Here is a 15,966-nt window from a genome sequence, read left to right on the forward strand (position 1 = left end):
GAACCACTCCGCACAACACTCCCACCTTCCCCTGCTCCTCAGATGCTGCCTGACCTCCTGTGCTTTTCCAGCACATCACTCTTAACTCTGTTCATATTGCCATTCATGATTTAGTAAATCCCTAGCAACGCTGCAATTACAATTGCTGCAGATGGCTTCCAGCTGAATAGTGGGACATGTTGTTACAGAATGGTCACCTCTCTGCAATCACTTCCAAATGGTCCCACACAACCACCTAATGGACTATAACCTGGCTTTGTGTGATTTTTAACATGGTCCCACAGCGATGACTTAATGTACCAAGGCTGCACATCTTTTTCCCCTCAACCATCGAACCATTAACCAGCTGCCTCGCTCCTAAGACGACGTGATTAGGTCCATCATTGTGTATTGGGAGTGTCTAAACTCCAGCCGCTCCTTATTTATTGTGAGATTTTCTCTCTATAGGTGCGCTAAGCAACTCTTACTTAAATCCTATTGCTACCTAGCAACTTCATACAACAAACTCAGAAGGCAGGCTCCACACTTTACCTTATTTCTGTGGGTTCTGTGTCAATGATAAATAGCGGCATTCGTTTGAGTGAGGGGCTGGTGAATGAAGGGTTCACGGGCTGAGCTTTCTAAGAGTTGGAAACAACCCTCCCGAGGACCGAGCTGGAGGGACAATACGCTGCGAGATGACGAAGGTTTTATAAATTCACAAATCGAAGCACCTCTTCGAGCAATGTCCAGATCGGTCAGCAACCGGAAAAAGAAAGTCACTTTTCGAGAACAGCCAACTTATTGTGAGTTACTGCACCGATAAAAACGCTGTGCTTTTATAATAACCTCACTTCACTGTTCTGGGAATTGTGTAATTTGATGGTAATAAGGTGAAATCTCCGTCTTTATGGGAGGGCTTTTTATAATCAATTTTGTATCTCTTCAAATCAGGTGAAAAGAGTTGCAGAAGAGGCAATAATCGCCATTCCAATGCAATTGGATCATACTTCCCTTTTCTGGTGAAACATCTCAAGTTGTCTCCTTCTTTATACCGGAGTTTGAACGAGAAGGGAATCTTAACCACTGATCAAATAGGACTGATTGAGGTAAGGCTGTCTTTGATTTTCCTCTTGCCACTGGAAGTTTCATTAACCTCACACCCCTGTGGGTGTGTGGAATAGGAATGAGTGAATGAATGAATGAATGATTTATTGTCAGGTATGTAAGAACATAACAAATAGGAGCAGTAGGCTGCCTGGCCCCTCGAGCCCGCTCAGCCATTCAATAAGATCATGGCTGATCTTTTCAAAGACTCAGCTCCACTTACCTGCCTGCTCACAATAACCCTCAGTTCCTTTACTGTTCAAAAATCTATCTTCGCCTTAGAAAGGTTCAACAAGGAAGCCTCAAGTAATTCACTGAGCAGGGAATTCCACAAATTCACAACTTTGGGTGAAGAAGGTCCTCCTCAACTGAGTCCTAAATCTGCCTCCCCCTTATTTTGAGGCTATGTCTCCTAGTTCTTGTGGGAGATACAGTGAATAGTGTTCTGTCATCACAATCCGGCGCCATTTTGAGGTGCAAAAGAATAAAAAGGAAGTATGTAAATAGAGTTCATCTTCATTGGCTGGGGTCCCAAACATGGATCCAGGACTGAATCTAGGTCCCTGCTCCAGGCCTACCACAGGCAGGATCTCTCACTTCAGGCATTGACACTGTCCCATTCAACGACTTGCTGCTGCCAAAACAGTCCCCGCTCCACCATTGCTGCAGCTAATACCCCACAGCTATTCCAGGAGTCCATGCGTTGGGTCCTCGAACCACAAGTCACTGCTGATATCACTCTGGCCTCCCTGCGACCTCAGATGAGAAAAAAGGAGAGAGAGAGAAGGAATGCGGCTAACCTGGAGTGGATGGGCTCAGCCCCAACACTACCAACCTACTGTGCCACAATCTTGATTCAACTCCATTCAGTCTGCTCTGCCCTTCAATAAGATCATCGCTAATCTGTTCAGATACCCATTTATCCTGAAAATCCTTGATCCCCTGCCATAGAGTATTGCCTCAGCTATATACAATGTCGGTCTGACACACATCTGGAGTCCTCAGCTCAGCTTTGGGCAACTTGAAAGCTGTACAGCACAGAGAGATACCAAATTTAAAAGTTCAAATATGGGGGTAGGCTTCATAATACTATTTGTAACTCTTTGAGTTTCACAGATTGGGATGTGGGATTAAATCAAGGCATTTAAAACTTTGAAAGGATTTGATAGGGAAGCCACTTGCTCTGATGAGGGAATAAAGAACATCTTAAAATTTAGAGCTAGACCATTCAGGTGAAAAATAAACGCATACAAAGTATGAGCAGAAGCAGACAATTCGGTCTCTTCAGCCATCTGCCACCAATCGATAGGATCATGGCTGAATTGTTTGCACATTGAATTCCACATTCTATCCTTGGTCACTCTTGATTCCCAGGCCCAATAAGAATCTATCTGCTTCTGCCTTAAAAATATTCAATGACTCCACCTCCCCCACTTTCTGAGGCAGAGTTCCAAAGTTGCACAATCCTCTGAGAGAAAAGAATTCTCTCCTTCCTAAAAGGGTGATCACTAATTTTAAAATCTCACTCCCTAATTCTGGAGCTCACCCACCAGAGGAAACATTTCATATCCATCTTTCATTATCTAATACATTACAATCAAGTCACCCATCAGTCTTCTAATCTCCAGTGGAAACAAGCTCAGCCTGTCTAATTTATCATCCTAAGAAAACAAGAACAGCAGAGAATGACAAAAAAAGTAATTAGAAGGAAATTTAAAGTATGAAAGGAAGCTAGCTGGAAATGTAAAAGTTCTATCAGTATTTAAAAGCAAACAGTAAGTAAAGCGTGTTGTTCCTCTAGAATGGAGAATTAAATAGAATCTAATAAGGAAATGGTGAATTAAATGAATAAATGTTTAGCTTCCAGTTTCATTCTGTGGAAGACAAACATATTCTTTTAATAGCTGTATATCAGGGAGAAAGAAAATCAATGAAGTTACAATCACAAGGAAATTAGTACAGTACTCAGAAATACAGTACAGAAATTAGTACAGTACTGTTGGAGCTGTGGCTTACAGGTCAACCCTTACAGGGTTGGAACTTCTGATTTGGTCAGTGGTCAGGTTCAGGAGGTTTTGACTGCAAATAAATCAGTCATGATCCTATCGATTGGTGGCAGATGGCTGAAGAGACTGAATTGTCTGCTTCTGCTCATAGTCTTTATGGGTTTATTTTGCGTCTGAATGGCCTAACTCTAATTCAGTCACCCTGAAATTATGGCAGAAATTTAATTCCTCAGACTTTTTGGTTATTCCTTTTAATGTTTCAATTAAATACAACTGGCTACAGTCACATCATTCAAGTAAGTTAGAGTTTTTAAGTAGACATTGATATTATTGTGAATATAATATTTTAGCCATTTTAAATTGTTTCTATATTATTTAATGCTAATTTGGAGGGATAATGTAATATAAGAATGCCGTTTTCATCAGCAAGTATTAAACAGGCATTTGGATGTGACTCCTGAGAGTTTAAGTGAAGTAAAGTGCTGGAAACAATGATGGGAAAACTACAGAAGGGCATTATCAAAATCTCAAGCAAAATTAAAAATGAGAATTCCTCTTTTATTGGAATAAAACTTATGAAACAGGTTCCAAGGGAAAATATTTAATGGCATATCAAATATCTCTTTCAGAAAGTCTGATTAAGCAGCCAGATTACATGTTAGGAAGACAGGCAGAGATATTAAATTTCTCTATTGAATATCAACAATAGAAGAAAAGTTTAATGGTGGGGATTTAAATTCATATCCTGATGCTTAATTTAATCGGAAATGTGTTCATTCAAGAAATGTACAAGTCTTCCCAATTTTGTAACTTTTACCTCCTTGTTGCATCCAGGAGTTTGATTCAAATCAATGAAAGAGCTAATTATTATTGGTCTGTTACGCAAAATGGCTTGATAAGCCAAGCAATCTTTCTATTCATTCCATATTTGCTTGTGTTTCAATAATAACCTTAAAAGTTAGTATATGGATTTTTGTAGCATTACAGTTGTTTTGAATAAGTCGGGATATGATCATCATTGGTTGACCAACATTTATTGCCCATCGTTATTTGCCTTCAAGAAGATGCAGGTGAGCTTCCTTCTTGAACTGCTGCAGTCCATTTGGTGTAGGTACATCCACAGTGCTGTTAGGAAGAGAGCTCCCGCACTTTGACACAGTGACACTGAAAAAAATGGCAATTTATTTACAAGTCATGGTGGATGTGGCTTGGGAGGTGAACTTGGAAATATAACTCCCTTTTATTTGCTCACCTTGTCCATTTATATCTAAAATGAAGTAGATTATAATAAACATAATGTTAAAAATTACAATTTTTTTAATGAGACCAAACAAACTAACATGGGTAATTGGTAATCCACACAGCTAGAGGATTTGGCAGAGCTTAAAATGGCCAAACTTCTCGAGATTGTTAGAAATGCTGACGGCCACATGTTCAAGTCATTTTGCAGTGTTCTGGGTGAGATGGGATATTGGTACCTTGCTCAGATTCTTCAAACAGCCTCTGAAGAAAAGGATTGCACTACTTCTACAGGTAAAGAGTGAATTGAATGCAACTAGATTCGTCTATCGTGGGTATAACTATTTTGTCCATTTTTAAATAATTAGGTTTGAGCACAACCCTTTGTAGTTTTCAACTATAAGGTCACACCCTCAGTCTCCGACGCTCCAGGGAAAACAGCCCTAGCCTATTCAACCTCTCCCTATAGCTCAAATCCTCCAACCTTGGCAACATCCTTGTAAATCTTTACTGAACCCTTTCAAGTTTTATAACATCCTTCCGATAGGAAGATCAGAATTGCACGCAATATTCCAAACAGTGGCCTAACCAAAGTCCTGTACAGCTGCAACATGACCTTCCAACTCCTGTACTCAATAATCTGACCAATAAAGGAAAGCATACCAAACACCTTCTTCACTATCCTATCTACCTGCAACTCCACTTTCAAGGAGCTATGAATCTGCACTCCAAGGTCTCTTTGTTCAGCAACACTCCCTAGGACCTTACCATTAAGTGTATATGTCCTGCAGCACCTCACATTTATCTAAATTAAACTCCATTTGCCACTTCTCAGCCCTGTATTTCATTTAGCTGTCCATATAATCACAGTTTAATAAAACAGTTTCTCTGCCTCTGCAATTTAAAAAAAAAAGCCCTTTATGTATTTATCAACAAAATTCAATGTTATGATCTCCACTGTGAATGTTAAGATTAAAAGGAAAATTCAAAAACCTAGTTACAAGAAAATGAAGCTGTGAAATTCCTTGGTTTAAAACAAATTAATTTTACAATATAACAACAAGTAAATCAACATATTACTAAATAAACACAAACTTTGTTCTTTATATTGCAAAGTACAATAAAAACACAATCACAGATACTTCAGACTAAAACTCACGACCTAACCCTAAGTTTTCCACAATGCCTCACCTGTCCATAAAGGCTTCCGAAGCTGATCCACTTTCTTGGCACTAACTCCAAACTTTTGCCATGGCTGCTTTGTTAGCTGAAGAACTTTGCAGTTCAAGCCTGAGCTCTCAATACTTGGGCAGCGATTCAATAGAAAATTAACACTCCTAGCTTCTAATTTGTCTATTCTCCTGGCCCACAGCTATTCTAAAGGTTTTGGCAATTTCTTCCTGTGGCTGATTCTAATCTGAAGTACTTGTTTTCAATTTGACAATGACTAAACATTTCTTCTTCTAGTTCCAAACCATGCATCTTCCAACTTCTCTTATTCTCATAAGCGCTGTCTCCAAGTTGATTGTAAGTCCCGTCAGTGAATTATTACACAGCGAGTGATATTAGTATGGTATATTCTCACTTTAAGGTGCAGAGCCTGCTAACATAGAACATAGGACGTTACAGCACAGTACAGGCCCTTCGGCCCTCAATGTTGTGCTATCTATGAAATTAATCTGATGCCCTACATGTAACCTACATGTTCCATTATTATCCATATGTGTGTTCAAAACCAATTTAAATGCCCTTAACATTGGCAAGTCTACTACTGTTGCAGGCAGGCCGATCCACACCACTACTACTCTCTGAGTAAAGAAACTACCTCTGATATCTGTCCTGAATCTATCATCCCTCAATTTAAAGCTATGTCTCCTCATGTTAGCCTTCGCTATCCAAAAAAAAAGGCTCTGACTGTCCACCCTATCTAACTCTCTGATTATCTTATGCATCCAAGTAAAGGTAGGTTCCCGATACTGGCTAATCTCTTCCAGGGTCATCCAGGGGTTTCCAAAATGAAGATGCAAGTGAGACGTTATGTCTAGTGGCCAGGGTTGGATTCTGACATAGCTGCATTGGTGGGGCAATGCCCAGAGTGACCACAAAGTCAAAAATTGTAACTGCTGGTGCCCCCACATTCATGGAATTGGCTGGGTAAACTGTGGTCTTGGTTACATATTGACTATTCTGGTCCTCTCATGGGCTCAATGTTCCTGCTCATTGTGGATGCTCATTCAAAGTGGTTGGACATGCATAGAATTTGTTCAGGGATGATGATTGGAAAAACTGCAAATATCGTTCGCAATACATGGACTCCTGGAAATATTGGTCACAGACAATGGGATGTCATTTACCAGCAAGGAATTTGATTATTTCCGAAAGTCAAAAGGCATTTGGCACAAAAGGACAGCTCCGTACCATCCATCGTCCAATGGTCTGCTGAAAAGAGTGGTCCAAATGTTGAAGGCAGGCTTGAAGAAACAGCCTACAGTGTCACTCGATACCAAACTGTTCCAGTTTGGTTATAGGGCCACCCCTCGCGCAACAATAGGGATACCTCCAGCAGAGTTTCTGATGGGGAAAAGACTATGCATCAGGTTAAATCTAATATTTCCAGACCTGGGAGGATGAAATGGCATCAGCACTGTCAGTGCCGGCCACATGCTTCCTCTAAGTGAGAAAGACAATTTACTTTGGGGAATGAAGTTCGGTGCCGGAACCACAGAAATGGTCCAGTATGGGTACGAGATGAGGGAGCCATACAGTCAGGTCCCATGACTTAGAGTTCGGGTAGATGAGGCAGTCCTGAACAAATGTGTGGATCACAAGGATTCTAGGTAATCCAAGATGGAGGACAGGAAGAATTTGTGACTGTAAGAGCTGCTCCTTTTTTTGAGGTATTTTAGGTGTTGGAGGTGAGTTCCTCAAATTCCAGGAGCAGCAATGACTGTTTATATGCTGTTGCATTGTTTTGAAACTTCGAAGGAAAAAGTCAAAATAACGGCCCTACTAAAAGGGAGAAGGACAGACAAAAGGCAGCACATGGTCAGTGAAGGAAAGAGAGAAAGAAACTTGTAACTGACACAGTAGTGAATCTGCACAGTTGCTGTTTGAATTCATGTATCTCTGGACATCAGAGTACGTCGAGGAAAAATGAACAAACGGCGAAATTCACAACTGATCTTGGAGGAACCTGTTTGGGAGATCTCACAGCAGCACAGGAACTGATAAGTACATAGTTTTTAACATATAACCTTGCTGTAAGTCTACAGTAGTGAGTAGAGTGGGTTCTTTTTTGATTATATGTTTTATTGAAATCTGTCTCTTGATTAAATTTTAAAAATATAAACCATAAGTACTAAGTTAGCCTGGAGCACTGTTTTTTAGAGCAAAAAGACGGTGCTATTTGCTGGGTCTTTTGATTGTGAAGGAGCAAAGATGGTCTTTAGTAGGGTGATATGCTCTTGTTGGATGTGAGAGGTTAGGGAGAGTTTCCATGTTACTGAGAATTATGTCAGCAGGAAGTGTCTTTGGTTGTGAAACCCATCAGATCAAATGGATCGGCTGGAGCAACAGGTAGAGGCAATGAGGAATTCATAAGAGCTGGGGGTGTGATGGATGGTAGTTATAGGAAGGGAGAAAAGATACAGATACAGTTAAATAGATGGGTTAACTCCAGGAAAGGTAGGAGGGATAGGCAGGTAGTGCAGGAATCCTCTGTGGCTATCCCCATTTCAAACAACTATGAAGGGGTGGAAATGGAAAATGTAGGGGGGGGCGATGGTGATGGTGGTGGTGGGACAGAGGAAGATATTGAGGAAAGCTGAGACCGGTACATTTGGGGAAAAAGAGCGAGTCAAACAGTCAGTTGAGGTAGGAACAAAGCAGAAAACAAGGTAGGACTGATAAATTAAACTGCATTTATTTCAATGCAAGAGACCTAACAGAGAAGGCATGATTAGGAACATGAGATTGGGGTATCATAGTAATTACAGAATGGGGGCTCAGGGGTGGACAGGACTGGCAGCTTAATGTTCCAGGATACAAATGCTATCAGAAGAGTAGAAGTGGGGGGGGGCAAGAGAGGAGGGAAAGTGGTGTTTTTGATAAGGGATAGCATTACAGCTGTACTTAGGGAGGATATTCCAGGGAAATTATTTGGGTGGAACTGAGAAATAAGAAAGGGATGATCATCTTATTGGGATTGTATTACAGACCCCCTAATAGTCAGTGAGAAACTGAGAACCAAATTTGGAAGGAGATTTCAGTTATCTGTAACAATAATAGGGTGGTTATGGTAGGGGATTTTAACCTTCCAAACATTGACTGGCACTGCCATAGTGTTAGGGGTTTAGATGGAGTGGAATTTGTTAAGTGTGTACAAGAAAACTTTCTGATTCAGAATGTGGCTGTACTGACTAAAGAAGATGCAAACATTGACCTACTCTTGGGAATAAGGCAGGGCAAGTGACTGAGGTGTCAGTGGGACCAGCAACCATAATTCTATTAGTTTTAAAATAGTGATGGAAAAGGATAGACCAGAACTAAAAGTTGAAGTTCTAAATTGGAGAAAGGCTAATTTTGATGGTATGAGGCAAGAATTTTCAAAAGCTAATTGGGGGCAGATGTTTGCAGGCAAAAGGACGGCTGGAAAATGAGAAGCCTTCAGAACGGGCAGCCCGGTGACTCAGTGGTTAGCACTGCTGCCTGACAGCACCAAGTATCCACGTTCGATTCCAGTCTTGGGCTACTGTCTGTGAGCTTGCACGTTCTCTCCATGTCTGCGTGGGTTTCCTCCCACAGTCCAAAGATGTGCAGGTCAGGTAAATTGGCCATTCTAAATTGCCCAGAGTGTTAGGTGCATTTGTCAGAGGGAAATGGGTCTGGGTGGATTATTCTTTGGAGGGTCGGTGTGGACTTGTTGGGCCGAAGGGCCTGTTTCCACACTGTAAGGAATCTAACCTAATCTCGATTAAGTCACCTCTCAACCTTCTTCTAACGAAAACAGCTTCTGTTCCCTCAGCCTTTCCTCATAAGACCTTCCTTCCATACCAGGCAACATCCTAGTAAATCTCCTCCAAACCTTTTCCAAAGCGTACACATCCTTCCTATAATGCAGTGACCAGAACTGTACGCAATACTCCAGGTGCGGCCTTACCAGTGTCTTGTACAGCTGAAGCATGACCTTGTGGCTCCAAAACTCAATCCCCCTCCCAATAAACGCCAATACACCATATGCTTTCTTACAAGATTAACAGTTAGGTTTTTTTTGTCTTTTATATCCCTTTTATTTTAGCATTTTCAAAAACTCTCTCTCTCCTTCACCCTCACTCTAAGCTCAATCTCTGACAAATATTTCTGACACATTGAGTTTTGACTGATCTTCTGGCTGCAATGCAACTGAGAAGATATTTGAAATTAGGTAAAGGGGTTTGCTTCACGTAATTGTAAATCTGAGACAAAGCTAAACATCTAGCAAATCGATGTATGCAAGAATGTATAAAATGAAAACAACTGATTCTGATGTTTCAGCTATGTACCTTCATCAGGCTGACGGCTAAGAGATAAAAAATTTACACATCCAAAATGCCATAATTCCATCTTTCCTTTAATATGCTGACTGAATTTCCAACACTTTCAGACTTTATCTTTGAAAATGGATTTGGCTTAAATGTGAAGAACCACTAGTAACTCATCTGATGTTTCCAAGAATAAAATGGAATACAGTACAAGACAATTACAGTGAGTTCATACAGGGACAGTCAAACCCCCACAGTCTGAGGTTTATTTTAAGCAGGTTCATTCTGCATTAGTCAGAGCTTCATTCTGTCATAGAGTCATAGAGATATACAGCATGGAAACAGACCCTTCGGTCCAACCCGTCCATGCCGACCAAACGTCCCAACCCAATCCAGTCCTACCTGCCAGTACCCGGCCCATATCCCTCCAAACTCTTCCTATTCATATACCCATCCAAATGCCTCTTAAAATGTTGCAATTGTACCAGCCTCCACCACATCCTCTGGCAGCTCATTCCATACACGTACTACCCTCTGCGTGAAAAAGTTGCCCCTTAGGTCTCTTTTATATCTTTCCCATCTCACCCTAAACCTATGCCCTCTAGTTCTGGATTCCCTGGCCCCAGGGAAAAGACTTTGTCTATTTATCCTATCCATGCCCCTCATAATTTTGTAAACCTCTATAAGGTCACTCCTCAGCCTCCGACACTCCAGGGAAAACAGCCCCAGCCTGTTCAGTCCCTCCCTGTAGCTCAGATCCTCCGACCCTGGCAAAATCCTGGTAAATCTTTTCTGAACCCTTTCAAGTTTCACAACATCTTTCCGATAGGAAGGAGACCAGAATTGCATGCAATATTCCAACAGAGGCCTAACCAATGTCCTGTACAGCCGCAACATGACCCCCCAACTCCTGTACTCAATACTCTGACCAATAAAGGAAAGCATACCAAATGCCCTCTTCACTATCCTATCTACCTGCGATTCCACTTTCAAGGAGCTATGAACCTGCACTCCACGGTCTCTTTGTTCAGCAACACTTCCTAGGACCTTACCATTAAGTGTATATGTCCTGCTAAGAATTGCTTTCCCAAAATGCAGCACCTTGCAATTATCTGAATTAATAATAATTGCACTTATTAGCCCATTGGCCCATCTTGTCCAGATCCTGTTGTAATCAGAAGTAACCCTCTTCGCTGTCCACTACACCTCCAATTTTGGTGTCATCTGCAAACTTACTAACTGTACCTCTTATGCTCACATCTGAATCATTTATGTAAATGACTGTGCTGCTTTGTAAGTTGTGCCATCTGACTGATATGTTTGTTTTTTTTGGGGGGGATGCTGGGGAGTCAAGGTAGCTCCAAGAAGACACACATGGAGATGGAAAATTGGAACTCCGTGAAACTCAGTAATTCAATGCGAGAGCCAGGTAGGTTATCCAGTACTTCAGGCCACTGATGACACTTGGCTAGCTATCTGATTTAATCATGGAAACTAGATGAGTAGTTCCAGTCAGTCTGATCTGCCTCAAGGTAGGCTTAGTTCAGATGTTTCCAAATGCAGGGTTAGAGTAGATTAGTTGAAGTTAAATGAAATTATTTTCTGCCTAACAACAGGGTCAGGTCATGTCTGACTGAGAGGTCAGGTTAGATCTGCTTAAGGATGGATATTGGGTTGAATTGCCTCCAGCTGAGAAGTGCCTCATCATTTGAAAGTGAAGTAAGTGCTTAGTGAAGTAAGTGAAAGTGTTAGTGCTTATTGAAATGCTATAAAAGGAAATTATCAACTATCTGTAAAAAAAAATTTCAGAATAAGGAGGGAATTCTTTGTAAACTTGGAAAGACTGATATCTAGAATGTTGTGCCTCATCTTTTTTTAGAGCAGCATATTGGTAAACAACACTGAAGTGAAAGATAAAATAGATGGAGAGATTAAGAAAGCAAATGGGATACTTACCTTTATTAGACAAGGCTGAAAGTTTGAGAAGGGAGTTTATGCTGGAACCATATAAACATTGGGTGGGCTACTGCAAGAGATTATATGCAGTTCTGGAATCCAGAGGGTGTGATCATACTGGAGAGGACACAGAAGAGATTTACCAACACGTTGACTTGTTTGGGGTGTTTTAGTTATCAAAAAAGAATAGATAGATAGACTGTAGTTGTTCCTTGGAGCAGATGAGATTGAGGGGGGGACATGATTGAAATGTATGAAATTATAAGGGCATAGACATGGTAGGCAGGAAGAGACTTTCTCCTCAGACAAGTGATCAATGACCAGAGGGAATAGGTTTAAGGTAATGGGCAGGAGATTGAAGCAGATGCAAGGAGAAACATTTTCACCCAGAGCATGGTGGTAATCTGGAACACACTGTCTGAAATTGTGGTAGAGGCAGAAACCCTCATTACATTCAAGGAGTACAATTGCAATGCCAAGCCAAACAAGGCTATGGGTCGAGTGCTGTAAAACTGGATTGGACCAGTTAGGAGCTTGTTTTGATTGGTGTAGACTTAATGGGCTGAAGGACCTTTTTCTGTGCAGTAGACCACTGTGGTTCTAAACAGTACAGGTAGTTTTATTAAAGTAGTCATACAATATTGAAATTATAGAATGTACTATGTACATTACATCTAATATATTTATATAATTCTATAGGTTTATATTAGTTGAATACATTTGTGCAACTTCTTGCAATATATGTATATATTCTTTATATTGTTTTCTCATGGTCATTATTTCTAATTCTATGATGTGGGGCAAGTGTACAGATTTATTAATGTATATAATTTTATTATTAAAGCTTTGATTTTTTTATTCGTGTGGATAAAGGTTTGAAAAGGGTTTTAAAAAAATTTATTACATATAGAATTTTCCAGTTTATTTTTTTAAAATCTATGTATAATGCCACAATACTTGTATATTATTGTCACTTTGACTTTTTGTAGGACACACATCTAGAAATGAAAAACCAGCTTTGAAAGAAATTTTGCTCCTTTCTCCACGAATACACAGAAATCTGAAGGATGACAATCTGGAATTAAGTCAAAAGGTGGAGCACATGAGGAAGGAATATTTGGTGAGGTAACATCAAAAGCATAAATTACTTCCAAAATGTGAAAAGAAATGTTAGTTCAACAATTTCCCAAAATAATGACATTGATATGTCAAAATGTGAGACAGTAAGGGGAAATTGGAGGGCAAGACAACCAACCTGTTTTCTGGATACTGAAAAACATTGGCAGAAATTTTAATATTAAATATTTGGTTAAGCCTTTTAAATAAGGACCATTCAGAGAGGAGTCAACAATTAAATCCACCGGTAAAGTTGTCCTTTTGATTCAAAATTGGTACAATGAAGATTATATCTGTACAATAATACCGATTTTTATATTTATTATAACAATAATATTTATTATATTTTACCAATTTCAACTTCAGAATAAAAGGACTCGAAGAAGACTTGGCTTCTGTGAGTCGGGAAAGAGATATGACTGTGAGGGAACGTAATATCACCATCCTAGAAAATCAAGAACTACAAAATCTTAACCATGAACTCCAGGAACTGATAATAAAACTGGAAGATTCTACACTTAGTATGAATTATCCTGTCCAATATGTGAATTTGTTACCAGTAAGGCAGATGATTGATGGGCATACAGACCAGCTGTTCACCTTTGATCAACTTCAAAACAACATTGATTGATGTAATGAAGTTAAATTGAGCACCTTTATCTGTTGGACACCTCACTCTATATACCTGTGGAATAATCTATGCAACTCAACGTGCAAATTGGCATTAGAGAAACTGCAACAAACTCAAAAGCCTCAGGTGAAAGATTCAGAAGTACAATAAGTTTATCTCCCTTTTTACTGTTTTTTTCACTTTTAAATCTAGATCTATAGCTATAATAGACCCTGCCATTCAAATTAGCCTGAATATATTTTGTACTTCTTTCAAATTATTGTATGGGAAACGGGTGGTGTTGGCAAAGCCAGCATTTGATGCCCACAACTAATTCCTTGAGAAGGTGATGGTGACCTACCTCCCAAAGCACCCCAGTCCTTTTGGTGTCAGTACACCCACAGTGCTGTTAAGATAGAAGCTCTAGGAGTTTAACCCAGTGGAAATTAATAAAAGGCAGTACAAGCCTAAATCAAAAAAATGCTGTTCCAAAGAAGAGGCATTCTGAATTTGAAATGTTCTGTTTCTCGCTCCACAGATGCTACTAGACCTGCTGAGTTTCTTCATCACTTTCTGCATTCACGTCAGATTTCCTGCATCTGCAGTATTATTATACTTCTAAATCAGGATGGTTTGTGGCTGAGGAGGAAAATTTAGGTGATCCTGTTCCCATGTGTCAGTCACCTATGTTTATCCACCTGATAAAGGGTGCAGGTTTGGAAGATGCCAATAAAGCTTTGGTGAGTTGCTGCAATGAATCTTGTATCTGCTACCAGTGTGTACTAATGGCAGAGGAAGTTAATGTTTCAGTTGGCGGATGGGGTAATGATATAGCCGGGTAATTTGTCTCGAAAGGTGTTGAACTTCTCATGTTTTATGGGAACTGCACTTAGTCGAGCAGGTAGGGTGTATTCCTTCGTATTTCTGACTTCAGCATTGTAGATGGTGGATAATCTTTAGGGAGTCAAGAGGTGAGTTAATTGGTGACAGAATTACTAACTTTGAACCTGTTGTGATATGCCTCTTTCAGTTCAGTTTCTGGTCAACGGTAACTCTCAGAATATTGATAGTGTGGGATGCTGGGATGTTAATATCATTAAATATCAAGGGGTGACTGTTAGATTCTCTCTTGGAGAAAGTTGCTGACTGACACACGTGTAGCGTGACTGTTACTTGTCACTTATCAATGCAAGCCTGAACGAAAGCAGAGTCCTACAGCGACAGCAGAAGAGTGAGCACAGGCCGGGCTGAGTCAGAGAACAATGGCAGCAGAACAGATACAGGCAGGAGCCAGAGCAAGTCCAGATGCAGGCCAGTGCATGGAGGTGGTGTTGCCTCATGTTCGGAAGCAGGTGGGCACAAACCCATGTTGCAAAAGCACTAGAACCTCTAAAACCTAATTAACTTTGTAATCACTTTTTATTATCATTCTGGACTTTTTAAATTCTATTCCTATGCTTACCTTTTTAACTCTGTAACAATACTTAAAGCATCTGTACCTAAGATGGCACCAAGAGGTGACATTATAGACTTTTCACTGCACTCATTGAGTGCATGTGAAATTGAAGGCTATTCTAAAATTCTGACCTTTTCACATATTGCCATTGGACTGCTGCTTCAGTTTGAGGAGTTGGCAATGCTAATGAACATTGTGTAATCATCAGCAAGTATTGCCCCATAATAAATCAGTTGAAGATGGTTGGACCTAGGACACCATCCTGAGGAACCTTTGCCTCTGATGACCACAACTTATGTTAGATGTTGTTATAAGTTGAATCCATGCCATTAATTACCATGTTGTATGAGCTGTCTGGTAGATTTGCTGTTACCATCCACTTCCCTGGGAGGGATATAGAGGGTTTGTTTAGTCAGTCTGGTGTGATAGAGGAACACAGCTTGGTAACGTAACAAGACACTTTTGTCTTAAACAAGATGTAGTTTATTGAGTGATAACAGATAAATAGAAAAGTTACACATGACAGACATTGGGTAAGAGACTTCTTTGCCAACCTAAGCTGATTTCCCTGAAGTTTGAGAGACATTGTTAGGTTATGTGTTGCTTAAGGTACTTGTTAGCATTAACCCTTTCAGACAGGTGGTGGTATAGTAGCAATGCCACTAGTAATCTACAGCCCTGTGTTACTGTTCACAGGTAATGTTTGTAAATCCTAAAATGGCAGATGTGACATTTAATTTCAATAAAAATTTGAAATTAAAAATTTAGTCTAATGGTGATCTTATAACAATGGTTGATAAGTGTTTTTTTTTAAAACAATAGATTCCCTAATACTCTTGAGGGGAATGAAATTTGTCATCTTTACCTGGTCTGGCCTTCAAGTGATCCACACTGATGGACTCTTAACTAACCTCTGAAATTACCTAGCAATTCACTCAATATCTTTGGACATGCAGTCATTTTTTTTTAAATTAAGAT

At 40.0% G+C, this 15,966-nt stretch overlaps 1 protein-coding gene across 1 annotated transcript; it reads left to right on the forward strand.

Moving 5' to 3' along the window:
• The first annotated feature begins 432 nt into the window (after positions 1–432).
• Positions 433–15,929, forward strand: LOC122558203. Its single transcript, XM_043706531.1, has 6 exons — positions 433–785; positions 934–1,088; positions 4,457–4,625; positions 11,205–11,279; positions 12,796–12,931; positions 13,289–15,929. The coding sequence occupies exons 1-6, from the start codon at positions 596–598 to the stop codon at positions 13,551–13,553; spliced, it is 990 nt and encodes a 329-aa protein (XP_043562466.1). The 5' UTR covers positions 433–595; the 3' UTR covers positions 13,554–15,929.
• Positions 15,930–15,966: the final 37 nt, after the last annotated feature.

Source organism: Chiloscyllium plagiosum, chromosome 2, assembly GCF_004010195.1.
Source record: "Chiloscyllium plagiosum isolate BGI_BamShark_2017 chromosome 2, ASM401019v2, whole genome shotgun sequence".
Classification (NCBI taxonomy): Eukaryota; Metazoa; Chordata; class Chondrichthyes; order Orectolobiformes; family Hemiscylliidae; genus Chiloscyllium; species Chiloscyllium plagiosum.